Here is a 15,940-nt window from a genome sequence, read left to right on the forward strand (position 1 = left end):
TCATTTTCTCCACTCTGCTTTCATTCTTCCCTGAGAATACAAAGTGTAGAATCTTCCAGATAAACCCTTCATTCTTTATTATTATTTATTTGGCTGCATCAGGACTTAGTTGCAGCATATGGGATCTTCATTTAGGCTCAGGCTCAGTAGTTTGGTGCACAGGCTCACTTGCTATACAGCACGTAGGATCTTAGTTATCCGACCAGAGATCAAAGCGTGTCCTCTGTATTACAAGGTGGATTCTTAACCACTGGATCACCAGGGAAGTCCCAACTCTTCATTCTTTATGGAATATATAGAAGCTCCCTGGTACAAGCTTCCTCAGTCTCCTGCCTCTAAGCCACAAACTCTATGCACACTTGCTAGCATGGGGTTAGTGCCCAGCTTCCATCAGAGGCCAAAGCCCCCATGAGGCTTCAAATCCAGCCCCTTTTTCATCATCAAGGACTTTGCCCCTTCTGTGTGGTCCAGCTCCGTTACTCTATCAGTCGCTCCCATCTGCAAGCAAATACCTTTCATCTTCAATCTTTGAAAATCCTTCCTTTATTCCCCGCCCCCAGCTTTCTGATGCCTATTCAAGTCAAAAGCATTCATTCTGCCAGCAGGTCTCGAACTGTGGTCCTCAAGGTAGTAGCATCAGCCTGACCTGGTAATTTGTTAGAAATGCAAACCCCAGGCACTATCTAGACTTCTATGCCCAGGAATCTGGGCTTTACCCAGATTCTGGTGATTCTGGTAAGCACTGGGGTCTGAGAAGCACACTACGTGCTCGACAGTATGGACCTACATACATCACTTTCTGTTCTCTCTTCCTCCTTCAGCTGAACTGTTGTTCTCAACTTGTCCTCAGAGCTGGATGCTTGCTCCTTTCATCTTCCCCACCTTCATTCTTTCCCAAGCAGATCTTACTCATTTCTTATTGTTAAATTTCAATTCCTTCAAAGTCATAGGTGCAACCCACACCTTCCTTAGAGTTTCAGATTCCCCTGGATCAATTGCTTATTTGGTGTCTCCATTCTGAGTCTCTGTAAACCATCCCAGTAAATCTGAAAAAGTCCTGAAGGTTTCCTCGAAATCTCTCCTTCCCCCTTTCCCTGCCCCCAGACTTCCCCATCAGTAAGCAGCATTCATTCAGCATCCCCAGAGGAAACCTAAAGTCAAAAGTGAAAGTCGCTCAGTTGTGTTGGATTCTGTGGCCCCCTGGACTGTATGTCCAGGGAATTCTCCAGGCCAGAATACTGGAGTGGGTAGCTGTTCCCTTCTCCAGGAGATCTCCCCAACCCAGGAATCAAACCCAGGTCTCCTGCATGGCAAGGGGATTTTTTACCATCTGAGCCACCAGAGAAGCCCCCAAAGGAAACCTAATAATCATCCCAGTTCTTCCTTCCTCTCACCACCCCTCCTCATCCTTCATTCCTCTTTGCTGTGAGACGTATTGACAGGTCTGGAGACTAAGATGTGGGCTCTCCATCCTCAAATGTGGGTCGCACAGTGGCTGTTTTTTTTTTTTTTCAAAGAGGACAGTACAGAAAGGAAAACAAAAGTAATTTTAATGTACAAACCCAATAAATACTATCTCAGCTAGATGGTCAAGACGGACCTCAACCATGATTAGTCGTGTGTCTAATACCCACTCTTGATGAGACGTGATGAAAATGGCACTTTGCCTCCGAAACACACATAACCCCACCCTCTTCATGAGAAAAACCTCAGATAAGGTCTACAAACAGTAAATGCTGGAGAGGGTGTAGAGAAAAGGGAACCCTCTTATATTGTTGGTAGGAATGTAAATTGATGCAGCCACTGTGGAGAATAGTATGGAGGTTCCTTTAAAAACTAAAAATAGAATTATCACATGACTCAGCACCCAGCAATTCCACTCCTGGGCATGTATCTAGAGAAAACTAATTCTCTAGAGAAAACTCTAATTCGAAAAGATACGTGTACCCCAAAGTTCACAGCAGCACTATTTACAATAGCTAGGACACAGAAGCAACCTAAATGTCCATCAACAGACGAATGGATAAGGAAGATGTGTTACACACACACACACACACACACACACACACACACACACAAAACCAGTATACTACTCAGACATAAGAAAGAATGTTTATTTGCTACCAGTAAGTAAATCCATTTTCCACCTGTTCTGTAGTTCATTGTAGTTTAAACTACTAGGCAGTTAGTTATATTGTGATTTTGTTTATATTAGGTAAAATATAATATATAATAATAGGGAAGAGAAAGAATGAAATAATGTCACTTGCAGCAAAATGGATGGATGGATGGATCTAGAGATTATCATACTAACTGAAGTAAATCAGAGAAAGACAAATACTATACGATTTCACTTTTATGTGAAATCTAAAATATGATACAAATGAACTTATTAACAAAACAGAAACAGACTCACACATATAGAAAACAAACTTATGGGACTTTCCGGGTGGTACAGTGGATAAGACTCTGCCTGCCAATGTGGAGGACATGGGTTCGATCCCTGGTCTGGGAAGATTCCATCTGCTTCAGAGCAACTAAGCCCCTGAGTCACAACTACTGAAGCCCAGGTGCTGCAACTATTGAAGCTCGTACCCCTAGAGCCTGTGCTCCACAGCAAGAGAAGTCACCAAGATCAGAAGCCTGCGCACTGCAACCAGAGGAAGCCTGTGCAGCAACGAACACCCAGCACAGCCAAAAATAAATAAATAAATATTTTTTAAAAGCCTATAGTCTAATGGACAAGTTAAACTGGCAAACCAACAATCACAGTAGAGTGAAAAATGTATGCATGCGTGCAGGTCTTTAGAAGAGATGCCCAAGTATTATTCATATTTTCATATTTGTATTCATATTCATACTATTTCATATTTCATATTCATTTTATTTCAATTTCATATTATTCATATTTGTAACCCCCCCATCCAGTTCAGAGCCTGGGTCAGGCCCTCCATAAACACTAATTTAACTGAAGATTTACCGAATGTCAAGCATGGGTAAATTTCTTTATAATCACTTCCTATGGAGAGAAATAGCTAGATGGATGTTGTGAAAAGTTTAGTGAAATTAACTTAATTATTGATTAATAAAGGCTTCCCTGTGGCTCTGCCTACAATGCAGGAGACCTGGGTTTGATCCTGGGGTTGGGAAGATCCTTCGGAGAAGGGAAAGTCTACCCACTCCAGTATTCTGGCCTGGAGAATTCCATGGACTGTACAGTCCATGGGGTCGCATTAAAAAATGTTTGCTTAATTAATAACCAAATTAATTAATCATTATTAACTATCAATAAAATTTTGGGAGCAAAGATCCACGTGACTCATGGCCAAAAAGCTAAAACATACAGCAGAAGCAATATTATAACAAATTCAGTACTTTAAAAATAGTTCACAGCAACAACCAAAAAAAAAAAAAATTTGCATTTTTACTTGTGTAATACCCCAGGTGTTTTAAAATGCTTAAGATCTTAAAGTTATTTTAATCTGATTTGTGTACTGGGTGGTGGTGTACAAGGAGCTAAGTTTCACTCTCCACTGTTGCTTTCTTGGGAGCAGGCTTCTTGTCTGAGCCTGACAAACACAGGACACTGTGCTAGCGAAGACGTGGTCCCTACCCTAGACAAAACATCTGCTGTTGCTAACAAAGGGGAGCATGTGTTTGGAATCCACCAAATTCAGGGTTACGTTTTGTCCTGCTTGGTGAAAATACAGCTGCATGAGAAGAAAAGTGACCATTTTCCTCAAGAGCAGAAAGGTTTTTCAAAGGACATATGATCCTGTCATCAGAAGGATTAGACCTTCCACACTACAGACCACTCCTGAAGAGGGACCTTGCCATGGACAGTAAAGACCACAGATCAGAATGCATGCTGGAATGACTGTGGAGTGGGGCTCTGTGTGCCATTTAGCTTCTAAGAGACGTCCTGGGAACATCTCATTCTTTCTTCTGTCCCCATGTTTGATTTGTGCCCTCTTTGCCTGATGTCTTCATGTTCCTTACAGAAAGTTCCCAAATAAGAATGTTAGTCTGTCCCTTGTAAGAAAAATACTAAACCTTAATTCATTTTTTTGAGGGGGTTATTTATGTATGCTAGGTTTGAATGACATTCTGATGTGATTGTTGTACTTCTCTTTCTCCAAGTTCCCAAATGCTATCAACCTATCCTTAAAATGCAAACAAGCAAAAACCATTCCAAACAGAAAGAAGTTGAGACAATTATATATGTTTTTAATGATCTTAAAAGTACAATGGTTATGAAATTGGTTACTACTGGAAAAGGATCAATGTTGCATACATTTTCCTAATATTAACTCATTTATTCCACAAAGATCTATTCATCTTCTTTTTCACTTTAGCTCACTTTTACTGACCATGTGGGAAGTGCAGTGATAAGTAAAGTGCTATCAGAGACAAACAAAATACAGCTTTTGCCTCCAGAAGTTTAAAATATGACAGGAATGAAGAGATCTTCTGGTGTGGCAGATTAAATAATAATAATACAAGAATTAAATAAACTACATCTGACTATATAAGAATTTTTTTAAATTTCTACAAAGATATCAAGATAGGAAAAATGACATCATTAGACGTGAGGTGATTAAAAGCTATTTCAGTGGGTACATTTTGCTGCCTTTTTGGTAAAAATGAGGGAAAATATTTGTATTTGCTTACACATATTTAAACTCTGGAAAGATTCATGCAAAATGAAGGCAGAAGTTATCCTAAGGCAGTGGGGAAGATCTGGACAAATGGGGAAAGAGTGTTCACTGCTTACCATATGTAAGTGTAAATTACAGAGTTTGAAGGCTAGATACAAAAACAAAATGTGAAATATCTCATTGATAAATTTTATATTGATTACATGTTGGAAGGATAGTTCAGATATATTGGGTCAAATAAAATATATAAAAGTTCAGTTCACCTGTTTATTTTTTCATTTCTGTTTTTCTTTTCTTGTTTTTGATATGGTACAAGAAAATATAAGATGACACCTGTGGCTCATGTCCTATCTCCTGGATGGCACTTCTGGACAAAAGAGAGACCTTTGAACACTTTTCCAGCTTCCTTCCTTCCCATGTCTTGGTCATTCATCTCTTCCTTCAATTATCTGAAAACTTCACAATACTTCATAGATTCATGTATAAACTAGCTGAAGTCCATATCTATTTCTTGCCACAAAATTAAATCACAGGATGTTGCATGTATTTATAAGTCCATATTGATATAAATAAATGATTGAATAATTTCCTGAGTGGGAGAGAAGAGACACACTTCCAGTGTAGAATTATATAGTTCCTCCGTTGAATTCCCATTGATCCATTTCCATTGATCAATTCCAGCACTAGAGGGAAGACTGTGTTGGACCTACTGAGAGAAAGTCTGTTTTCTCCAACAGGCCGCCTTCCTTCAAGGACAGTTTGGACTGTGGATGGCTGAAATGAGAAGCTACGCTCAAGGAAGATGGGACCCTATTGCTTAACTATCTGCTAGGGCCCATATGGGGCATACAGGAAGCAGGGCCCTACATTTGCTTTTTAAACAGTCCTAATGGTGCCTTCTGGGGTCCCATGTGGTACGATGTTTCCAAACCATTTAGTGCTGAGATTGGAACATGTACATAGAAGATGATCACTGGTGCCACTTCAGCAATGCCCCCCACCTTCTTCCTAAACAAACAGTGGTCTCTCTGCCTCCTCTTTCTTCCTCAGCACTGCCCCACATGACCTTCAAGTTCACTATACCTCCGCCCTCACCTGCGTACTCCTGCCCACCATTTATTCCACCTTGAACCTTTGCTTGCCTATGAACACCTCCCTCTAGATGAGAGTAGATGATTAATATTACCAGCGACTTGGAAATCCACAATAGCTTCGAGGACCTGGCCCTCAAACCTGCAGGACAGCATTACACTCAGTGGTGAAGGCATTTTTTCAAATCCCACTCTTGCACGAGTGCAGGTGGAACCAGCGCTGATGACCATAGTATTCAAACACGGGAAGGGGTCTGTACTTCCTCCACTTCGTTTCCATTGCTTGGTTCTCCTACAAGCCACTGATCTCCAGCTGCACTTGCTTTTGACTTGGTGGCTCAGCTGGTAAAGAAATGGCCTGCAATGCAGGAGACCTGGGTTTGATCCCTGGGTTGGGGAGATCCCCTGGAGAAAGGAAAGGCTACCCACTCCAGTATTCTGACCTGGAGAATTCCATGGACATACAGTCCATGAGGTTGCAAAGAGTCGGAGATGACAGAGCGACTTTCACTTTCACTTTGCAGAGACTGCAGGGAAGGGCAAAGGGTAGCTTGCTATTCTAAGCAGTTTGGAGCCTTATCCTAAAGTATAGGGAGCCATTGAGAGGCTTCTGAGAAGGTCAGACTCATATTTTTGTCTTAGATGGTAAGTTCAATCTGATGGCAGTGTTTAGGTCTCCCGGTGGTTTTACTTAGGAAGAAGTATCACACACCAGGGGCTTCCCAGGTGGCTCAGTGGTGAAGAATTCACTCGCCAATGCAGGAGACGCAGGAGACTTGGGTTTGATCCCTGGGTTGGGCAGATCCCCTGAAGAAGGAAATGGCAACCCACTCCAGCATTCTTGCCTGGGAAATTCCACGGACAGAGGAGCCTGGCGGGCTACAGTCCATGGAGTTGCAAGTCCAACATGACTTAGCTACTAAACAACAACAAATACATAGATATGTGTGTATGTGTGTGTGTGTGTATACTTTTTCAAATTCTTTTCCACTACAAGATATTGAGTATAGTTCTCTGTGCTATACTGTAGGTTCTTGTTCTTTACCTATATTATATAGTATATAGTAGCGTGTATATGTTAATCCCATACTCCTAATTTATTCCCCCATTCCTTTTGGAAACCACAAGTTTGTTTTCTATGTCTATGAGTCTATTTCTGTTTTGTAAATAAGTTCGTTTGTAACGGTAAAAAAAATTCCACATATAAGTGAGATCATGTATTTGTGGTCATCTGACTTACTTCAGTTAATAAGACCTCAATTCTTGATAGTCATCATGGAGAAAAAACTTTCTTGGTGCAAGAAGCAGTGATAAAATGTGAAGCCTTTTTTATTCAGTTCATAATTTTACGTAAGTTTTTTTTTTTTTTTTTTTGCCTTGCCCCACAGCTTATGGAACCTTAGTTTCCCAACTAGGGATTGAACTGGAGCCCTCAGCAGTAAAAGCACGAAGTCTTAATTGCTGGACTGCCAAGGACGTCCCTTATATAAGATTTTGTATAACAGTAGGCCATGCATATAGATATGAGCACAAAATCTATTACCACTTGATTCATCTTCACAAATACCCAGTAGCAGCATCAAGATTAGGAAACAGGACTTCCCTGGTCGTCCAGTGGTTAAGATTCTGAGCTCCCACTGCAGAGGGCCTGGGTTTGATCCTTGGCCAGGGGACTAGATCCCACGTGTTGCAACCAAGATTTTGCATGCCGCAATTAGGACCCGGCACAGCCAAATAAATACATATTAAAGGGGAAAAAAAAATATTAGGAAACAGGATGACATCAGAGTCCCAGAAGACCCACTCACACTCTGTTTTTTCAGGAAATACTCTCCCACACTGCCCCCACCCCCAGTAAGGTGAGCACCTGCAGACTTCTGCAAGTGGGATACACACAGATAACATTTGCACTTGTTTTGGGTGCACACACGTATGCAGTTCTGTGGGGCCTCCACCTGGGGTTGAAGGTTCTGGGTAACAGGATTCAAACTGGTTCAGCTCCAGTAGATTCAGCTGAAGTGGTTGCAAGAGACACTCCCACCCAGAGCACAGCGCGTTCCAACTGTTCTACGTCTTTGCTAACGTGTGGTATTGTCAGTTAAAGCCATTATTTTTTTCACAATGATTCATAAATTTACGGCAGTCGAAATTGCCTGTCTTTAAAGGATCTAACAGCTCTTTTCTTCCATTAACAACCGGTAAGGTTGACATTTTTCTCTGACAACGTGACTGGATTTTGAATCTAAAGGAACTCAGCCAGCCACACCAAGAATTTTGAATCACGGTTGGGGCAAATGTGGTGAGAACGCTTGCGCTGCCTCCAGCTGGGATGTTGCTGAAAGGCCCTCTGAGCTGCAAATGAACAGACTTCTCCCAAGGCTGTGAAGACAAGGATTCCCCCTCCCTTCAGGGCTGAGGGGGTCCCCATCTAGCCACTCCTAGGGGATCCCTGAAGACTTACTGGCCAGAGCATGACATGCATTACTGCCACATACCTGACTTGGTGCAGTCATGCTGTTAATTCGTCATTTCAATCAGCAAGCCCGGGGGCAGCAGACACATCACTGTCCTCACAGTACAGAGGGGGAAACTGAGGCCCCCGGAGGTTAGGTACTGTCCCCAGTGAAGCCAGAAGCCCTTTGCCGTAGAGCTTCACTCACTGAGGCCACTTTCTGAGAACAACATCCTACCAGAGGGCAGCAAGGCTCCCACAAAGGGAGGAATGGGATACTTGAAAACTGAACTCGAGGCCCATGTGAACAGGGTGTAGCTGTCAGAGGCCAAATGAACATCCTGAGAGGCCAATGCTCTGACCTCAGAACCTACGGGGAGTCTGTTGCTTTCCTGTTCTCTTGTTTCTTTCTCTCCTCCCACCTGTGTGTCTAACCTTAACTGCCTCCCTTTCTTTCCACTCCTCCCATTCTGTAAGTACCTGAAATACAGAATTGAAAGTCTACGTATACACATTTTCCTTGTTGACTGCCTCAACGTAAAAGTTCTCCGTTAAACCAAGTGAATTCACTTTTAAACCAGGTGAGTTTAATCTTTTATGTCTTTTGAAAACAAAACTAAAAACCAATTATGTTGCTCTGTAACTTTCAGGCTGTAGACTCCGGGCAAGTTACCTTCCTCCTTTGTAAAATGGGCATAATAATAGCACCTATTAAAAAAAATACAGCACCTATTGTGCAGATGAAATGAATTGATACATACAAACAGCTTTATTTTTTTTGCCTTCTTTTAATAACTTTATTGAAGTCATAATTCAGTTCAGTTCAGTCACTCAGTCGTGTCTGGCTCTTTGAGACCACATGAACCGCAGCACGCCAGGCCTCCCTGTCCATCACCAACTCCCGGAGTCCACTCAAACTCATGTCCATTGAGTCAGTGATGCCATCCAACCATGTCATCCTCTGTCATCCCCTTCTCCTCCTGCCCTCAATCTTTCCCAGCATCAGGGTCTTTTTTCCAATGAGTCAGCTCTTCGCATCAGGTGGCCAAAGTATTGGAGTCTCGGCTTCAACATGAGTCCTTCCAATGAACACCCAGGACTGATCTCCTTTAGGATGGACTGGTTGGATCTCCTTGCAGTCCAAGGGACTCTCAAGAGTCTTCTGCAACACCACAGTTCAAAAGCATCAATTCTTCAGTGCTCAGCGTTCTTTATAGTCCAACTCTCACATCTATACATGACCACCGGAAAAACCATAGCCTTGACTAGACGGACCTTTGTTGACAAAGTAATGTCTCTGCTTTTTTTTTTTTTAATGTCTCTGCTTTTTAATATGCTGTCTAGGTTGGTCATAACTTTCCTTCCATAATTAGCATACCTTAAAATATATCCCCTCTTTTTTAAAAAGAGGATGATTTTTTTTTTAGTATTTTTATTTACTTATTTGGCTATGTTGGGTCTTAGTTGCAGATAAATAAACATATAAACAAACAGATAATCCATTTCTGAATTTGACACTGTTAACTCATAAGGTATATTTTGTGAGGGGGAGGCCACACCTTAAGGCTTGAGGGATCTTAAGGAACTGGGACATGGAAGTGAAAGCACAGAGTCCTAACTCCTGAACAGCCAGTGAGTCCCTATGAGGGACTTTTGAAAAGCAGAATAACAATCCATTTCAAAAAGACAAGCTGAAAAATCAGTCATGGTAGAATGAGAGACCATCTCACTCTGACATACATTCTAAAACATGCAGCTTTACTGAAGGCTCACTGACTAAGAGGGAGAAAATATCTGGAGTCTACAGCAAGTAAAGAGTAGTCTAATATGCCTTTTTTTTTCTTTAGAGAAACAGCCAAATATGCCCTGAATTAAACTGCTTCTAATTCCAAGGTCAGCACAGGGACCTTATTCTCCAACTCAACGGTACTTCCTCCTCTGCAGAGAAAAATGCTGCAGACGAAATATTTGAAAAGGGTATTTTCACTTTAAAAGTTATTTTTATCTCATTACATTTCTGGAGAGCAGCATTCACTTTAAGCAATTGACACTCTGCACAACAGACCCTGGAATAGCAGAGCACTACAGAGATCAAGATGGAAGAAACCCCAGGGTGAGACTCAGCCCAAATCAACAGTGTCCACAGTTGTTTGCACAGGAGGAAATCTGTCCTTTGGGAATTCCAGTCGGAAAAAATATTGTGTTCAGTCGCTAAGTTGCCTCCGACTCTTTGCGATTCCATAGACGGTAGTATGCCAGACTTCTCTGTCCTTCACTATCTCCTGAAGTTTGCTCAAACTCACGTCCATTGGGTCTGTGATGCCATCTAACCGTTTCTTGATCATAATACCTCTCTCTTCCTTGGAAAGCCCATTGTCTGTGTGAGCTGGGCATAGTATCTTCTTCGGTGAGCTTCTCAGTTCTCCACTTCACTCCATATTTCTGACCCTAGTAACGCGGGCACCTGAACGTGGAAACCGGTGTAGACAGGATGTCTCAAGGGTTACCTGGAGACAAAGTGGCAGTGTCTTTCATAACAGCAGGAGAGGAACTGCTGCCTGGAGAGCTTGCCCTGCAGCCAGAAGGTTTTCCGACCACATCAAGAAAAACCAGACTCTGAATATTCATTGGAAGGACTGATACTAAAGTTCAAACTCCAATACTCTGGCCACCTGATGTGAAGAACTGACTCATTGGAAAATACCCTAATGCTGGGAAAGATTGAAGGCGGGAGGAGAAGGGGACGACAGAGGATGAGATGGTTGGACGGCATCACCGACTCAATGGACATACTGCTGCTGCTGCTAAGTCACTTCAGTCATGTCCGACTCTGTGCGACCCCCTAGATGGCAGCCCACCAGGCTCCCCCGTCCCTGGGATTCTCCAGGCAAGAACACTGGAGTGGGTTGCCATTTCCTTCTCCAGTGAATGAAAGTGAAAAGTGAAAGTGAAGTCGCTCAGTCGTGTCCGACTCTTAGCGACCCCATGGACTGCAGCCTACCAAGCTTCTCTGGAGTAGGCTGCCATTGTCTTCTCTGGAGTGGGTTGCCGTTGTCTTCTCTGCCATTGTCTTCTCCGCAATGGACATGAGTTTGAGTAAACTCCGGGAGTTGGTGGACAGGGAAGCCTGGCGTGCTGTAGTCCATGGGATCGCAAAGAGTCAGCAACTGAACTGAACTGAGTAACGCGGGCACCTGAACGCCGAAACTGGTGTAGATGGGATGTCCCAAGGGTTACCTGGAGACAAGAAGACAGCGTCTTTCGTACCAGCAGGAGAGGTACCGCTGCCTGAAGAGCTGGCTCTGCAGCCAGAAGGTTTACCGACGACGACGTCAAGAAAAACCAGACCCTGCCTCGCCCTCCCACCGCGTCAAGGTGGAAGCAGGTGGACGTCTGCCACGTCTCACCAGAAAAACTCCCTCTCCTGGTGCCCTCCCCCGCCAAGGGGCAACGAGTGCTGCGTTTTGGGATGGTGGCGTGGCAGCGCCCCGCGCTCTAACGGGACGCGCGCGGCGGAGGGTCCACAAGGTACTCAAGCTGGGAAGGAATCCCGCCTCCCGACACTCCCGCCGCAGAGGACGGCGGATGAGAGGAAGGGGCTCAGGCCTCCAAACCCTGTCCCGGGTAGTGATGCCGGGGCCAACTCTGGGCGGGGGCTCTTGGAAGTGGCCCCTTTCCAGCCCGCAGGGCAAGGAGACGATCTGGTCACTCGGGTCCTCCCCAGGCCCCGCCAGAAGTCACGCTCTCTGGCGGAGTAAGGGAGGCGCTCGGCGCTCGACTCCCCGTGCCTTGCAGCGGCCGGGCTCTGCGCTCGAGGCATCGCGCCTGGCCCCGCCCCGGGCGGCGACGCGCACTCGGCTGCGGCGGCCCCGGGTCTCAGGCGCTGCGAGCCGAGGCCGCGGCAGGCAGGCAGGCGCGGGGGATGTCGAGGCGCTCAAAGGTGGTGTTGGGCCTCTCGGTGCTGCTGACGGCTGCCACCGTGGCGGGCGTGCATCTGAAGCAGCGCCAGGACCGGCAGGTCGGTGTCCCGGGCCCGCGCGGTTCGGGTCTGGGGCCTAGCTCCGTGTGGCGCCTCATTTCCTCACCTTTCCTCCCTCCTCCGGGGCCGGGGACCCCTCCCTCCCCCCCCCCCCGCCCTTGGGAGGAACGGTCCTGGGGGTGAGGGGGTAGTCCCCGGGTACACTGGGCTCAGAGACACCCCGCAGCCCGGCCCCCGGCTCGCTGGGGTCGGAGCGCGGGAGGCGGACAGTTCGCGCTGTGTAAGCTCCCGCGTCTTCTTTTTCCCAATCGGTCAGTGTGACTCCCGGGCGCAAGCCTTGGCCCCGAGCTCGTAGGAAAGAAAGAAGAGGAAGCGCAATTGGTCGTGGGCCTGAGGGTCGAGCGCCGGGAGGGGCGGGGGGCGGCGGAGCCCGAGTCGCCCGGTGTGGGCGCAGGCAGCGGGGGGTAGGGGGAGGTCGGTGCGTGTGCTGGTGATGCGGAGATGCTGCCGGCGAGGCCTCTGTCCTGTTTCACGCTCTGGAGGAAATCAGGAGACGAAGCCGACGGTGGTATAGGGATTTAGCGGAGAGAATGGAATGGTTAACGATGACAGGACACCGAGGAGATGAGAGATTTGGGCTTAAAATAGGGCTCTAAGGGACTTCCCTGGTGGCTCAGAGGGTAAAGAATGTGCCTGCAATGCGGGAGACCTGGTTTCCATCCCTGGGTGGGGAACATCCCCTGGAGGAGGGCATGGCAACTCACTCCGGTATTCTGGCCTGGAGAATTTCCATGGACAGAGGAGCCTGGGGAGCTACAGTCCATGGGGTCGCAGAGAGAGTCCTGCACGACTGAGCAACTAAGACAGCTAAGGGGGTAGCTTTCTGAACATAGGCAGGAGGCTTCCTTCTCTAAGAAGGAAAAGGTGGTGATGGGAGGAAATTCGACAAGGGGGTAGAGGATGCTGTATTGAATGTAGCTCTGAGGTCAGGGAGCAGGGGTTTTTCCGAGTATACAGTAAGGCTGGGCGCAAGCTTGGTTCTGATCTCCAGCTACACGTGCCAATGTTCCTGGGAACTTTGTTGTTGTTGTTGTTTTAATACCGTGAAACCGCCGGGGTCTTGCTCCACACCTGTCAAGTCAGAATCTTGTGGGTGTGGATCCCGCTGAAGTATGTTTTAAAAGCGATTCAGGGGTTCTAACATGCAGCCAGGGTTGAGAACCGATGTTAGAATGTGAAAAGTGGAAGATTTAGCTATTTGGAAGTTAGAGGTGAAGGTTGACCAGAATAACTGTGTTTGTTGTACCTCCAGTCATTCATGTGGCTTACTTCCTGGGAAGCAGGACATGTAATTTGACATAGTTGGGTGTGTTGGAAGGTTCAGGGAAGCGAGAAATAAACCAGTGGTTGGCGTGGTCCCTCATTGTTTCCTGACTATACCACATACCAGGCGCTGTAGGGAGCATTCATCCTCACAGGAAGCCAGCAAAACTGGCAGTACTACCCGAGGAGTAAGAACTGCACCAGGAGCCAACTTCCAGCTGTAAGTTATGGTAATGAAGAGGTCTGGGTGGTCAGCACAGTTGTCAACCGGAATTCCCAGGAAGGGTATGCCAGGCAGTTGGCACAGATCTTGAAACTTGGGGGGGAACTAGCAAATGATGGATGGAGAACAAGAACCCAAGCCACGTGCCAAAGTCTGAGAAAGGAAGGGAGGACCTCAGAGTAGGTGTGGAAGGTGTGGGCTTCAGGAGTTGGGTGGGGTGTGTAAATGTGTCCTGCCGGAAGGCACATAGGACAAGAGCTGGGGAGGGAAGAGTAGAATGAGAGCTTCCGATTCTGTCTGGAGATCTGGCCCTGAGCGCGGGGTTCAAGACAAATGGGTTTCAGTTGTGTTATCAGTCCCAGGACTCTTAAATTTCCCAGCTCCCTGATAATGGGAACTAAGGCTCCAGGTCTGGAGGAGGGCCAGCACCATGGTATTTGGTGAGTTGTTAAGGTAGACATAATAGTAAATTGAAAAACCAAAGACAAGCAGATCTGTAACTTGGTGCTTGTTGATGAATTGCAGGCTGGCCTTGCAGATGGAGATACTTCTCTGGTAGTTTATTTGAAAGAGGTCTGGTTTAAAATTAAAAAAACAAAAACAAAAAAACATACCCAGGTCCTATGCCCTGCTCCCGTTATTCTGCCTCACAGGCCACTGTTATCAGAGTATTTTATGACCTGTAAACTATAAAATGTTAGTTATTAGTAATGACTGGATTGATGCTTTAGCAAGTCATCTTAGATGCCACATTCATATTCTGGCTGGAATCTTCTGTCGTTAGTGTTTGTGAAAGTAACTGCCATTGCTGGGCCTTTGTTTTTCCTCTGGTGATGGCTTTCTTTTTTTCCCCTTCTCTGCCCATTAGGTAGTTGGTGGTAATTCTGTGTAATTTTTACTTATTCTCTTTACATAATAGAACAAGTCAGGTTCTTTACTTTCTCGCATCCTTACACTTTGTTCAAATTTTAGTACTTTTTTCTATGCTATTTATTATTCAGCTAAGACAGTTGCTAACAGGAATGTAGTTCACAGTTACTGTAACTCTCATCAAGGTTTTTTTTGAGGGGGCGGGGGACATAGGTAGCCTCTGCAGGGTCTTTGTTCCCCAACTAGTGGAAGCGCAGATTCTTAACCACTGGACCACCAGGGAATTCCCTCCTCACATTTTTATTTAGCTCTCTTTCTTTTTTTCTCTTCTGTTTTTTGTTTGTTTTTCACTTTTTTGTTTTATTTATTTTTTCCATTGCTCTCAAATTTTGAAGTATCATATATCAACTAAACTAAAATTCAGCACAGTGGCAGCTTTTTTTTTTTTAAAGGAGATTTAAGTTTGGCTGTGCTGGGTCATTGCTGCTGTGCTCGGGCTTCCTCTGATTTCAGGGCATGGAGGCTACTCTTCATTGCAGGTTGCAGTGCTCAGGCTTTTCACTGCGGTGGAGTACAGACTCCAGGGCGTTGAGGCTTATCTGCTCAATAGTGGTACACAGACTTAGTGTTGCCCTGAAGCACGGGGACTCTTCCCAGCAGAAGCAGGGATCAAATCTGTGTCCCCTGCATTGGCAGGAGGATTCTTACTCACTGGACCACCAACAGAAGCCCCAGTTTTTAATTTTTAATTGTTATTTACCATATTTGTATCAAACAATGTGGAATTTCCTAAAAGATGATAAGAAGTCTGTAATAATACTATGGCACTCTACCAAGTTAATTTTATGGTTTCTTTATTACGTTTATACAGTAAATTAAAATAGTAATTGGGTAGTTGCAATCTAAAAGTTTTAAGTATATCTAAACAGTGTTTTAGATTTGAATGATGCAAGGATGGGAACTGCCTGTTCCAGTTTTACTGAAATCTCTTTCTTACATTTTTAGAGGCTTCGTGATGGAGTGATCAGAGACATTGAAAGGCAAAATCGGAAAAAAGAAAATATTCGTCTTTTGGGAGAACAGATTCTTCTGACTGAGCAGCTTGAAGCAGAAAGAGAGAAAATGGTGTTGGCAAAGGGATCTCAAGAAACGTGACTTGAAGTGTGTGTGAAGTATTGATGAAAAAGACAGCATTCAATGTGTGTGTTGATGGATAACAGCTTAGTGAAAGCTTTTTTGCTCACTGACCTTTTAAACTTGGTCAGAAAAAGGACAATGGCTCATATATTCTAAATACTGTCTTTAGAGCTCCTTGTGTCTGAGTAGGGGTGGGCAGACATTCTT

The 15,940-nt window shown here is 45.0% G+C and overlaps 1 protein-coding gene across 1 annotated transcript; it reads left to right on the forward strand.

Moving 5' to 3' along the window:
* Positions 1–12,026: 12,026 nt before the first annotated feature.
* Positions 12,027–15,751, forward strand: PET117 (PET117 cytochrome c oxidase chaperone). The gene is made up of 2 exons (XM_020878872.2): positions 12,027–12,219; positions 15,602–15,751. The coding sequence occupies exons 1-2, from the start codon at positions 12,124–12,126 to the stop codon at positions 15,749–15,751; spliced, it is 246 nt and encodes an 81-aa protein (XP_020734531.1). The 5' UTR covers positions 12,027–12,123.
* The last annotated feature ends 189 nt before the right edge of the window (positions 15,752–15,940 follow it).

Source organism: Odocoileus virginianus, chromosome 9 (assembly GCF_023699985.2).
Source record: "Odocoileus virginianus isolate 20LAN1187 ecotype Illinois chromosome 9, Ovbor_1.2, whole genome shotgun sequence".
Lineage (NCBI taxonomy): Eukaryota > Metazoa > Chordata > Mammalia > Artiodactyla > Cervidae > Odocoileus > Odocoileus virginianus.

Bases quoted from the DNA above. Each gene is read 5' to 3' on its own strand.
- PET117 (XM_020878872.2), top strand. From the start codon at position 12,124: ATGTCGAGGCGCTCAAAGGTGGTGTTGGGCCTCTCGGTGCTGCTGACG. The intron at 12,220-15,601 runs GTCGGTGTCCCG...TTACATTTTTAG, and splicing joins AGCAGCGCCAGGACCGGCAG to AGGCTTCGTGATGGAGTGAT.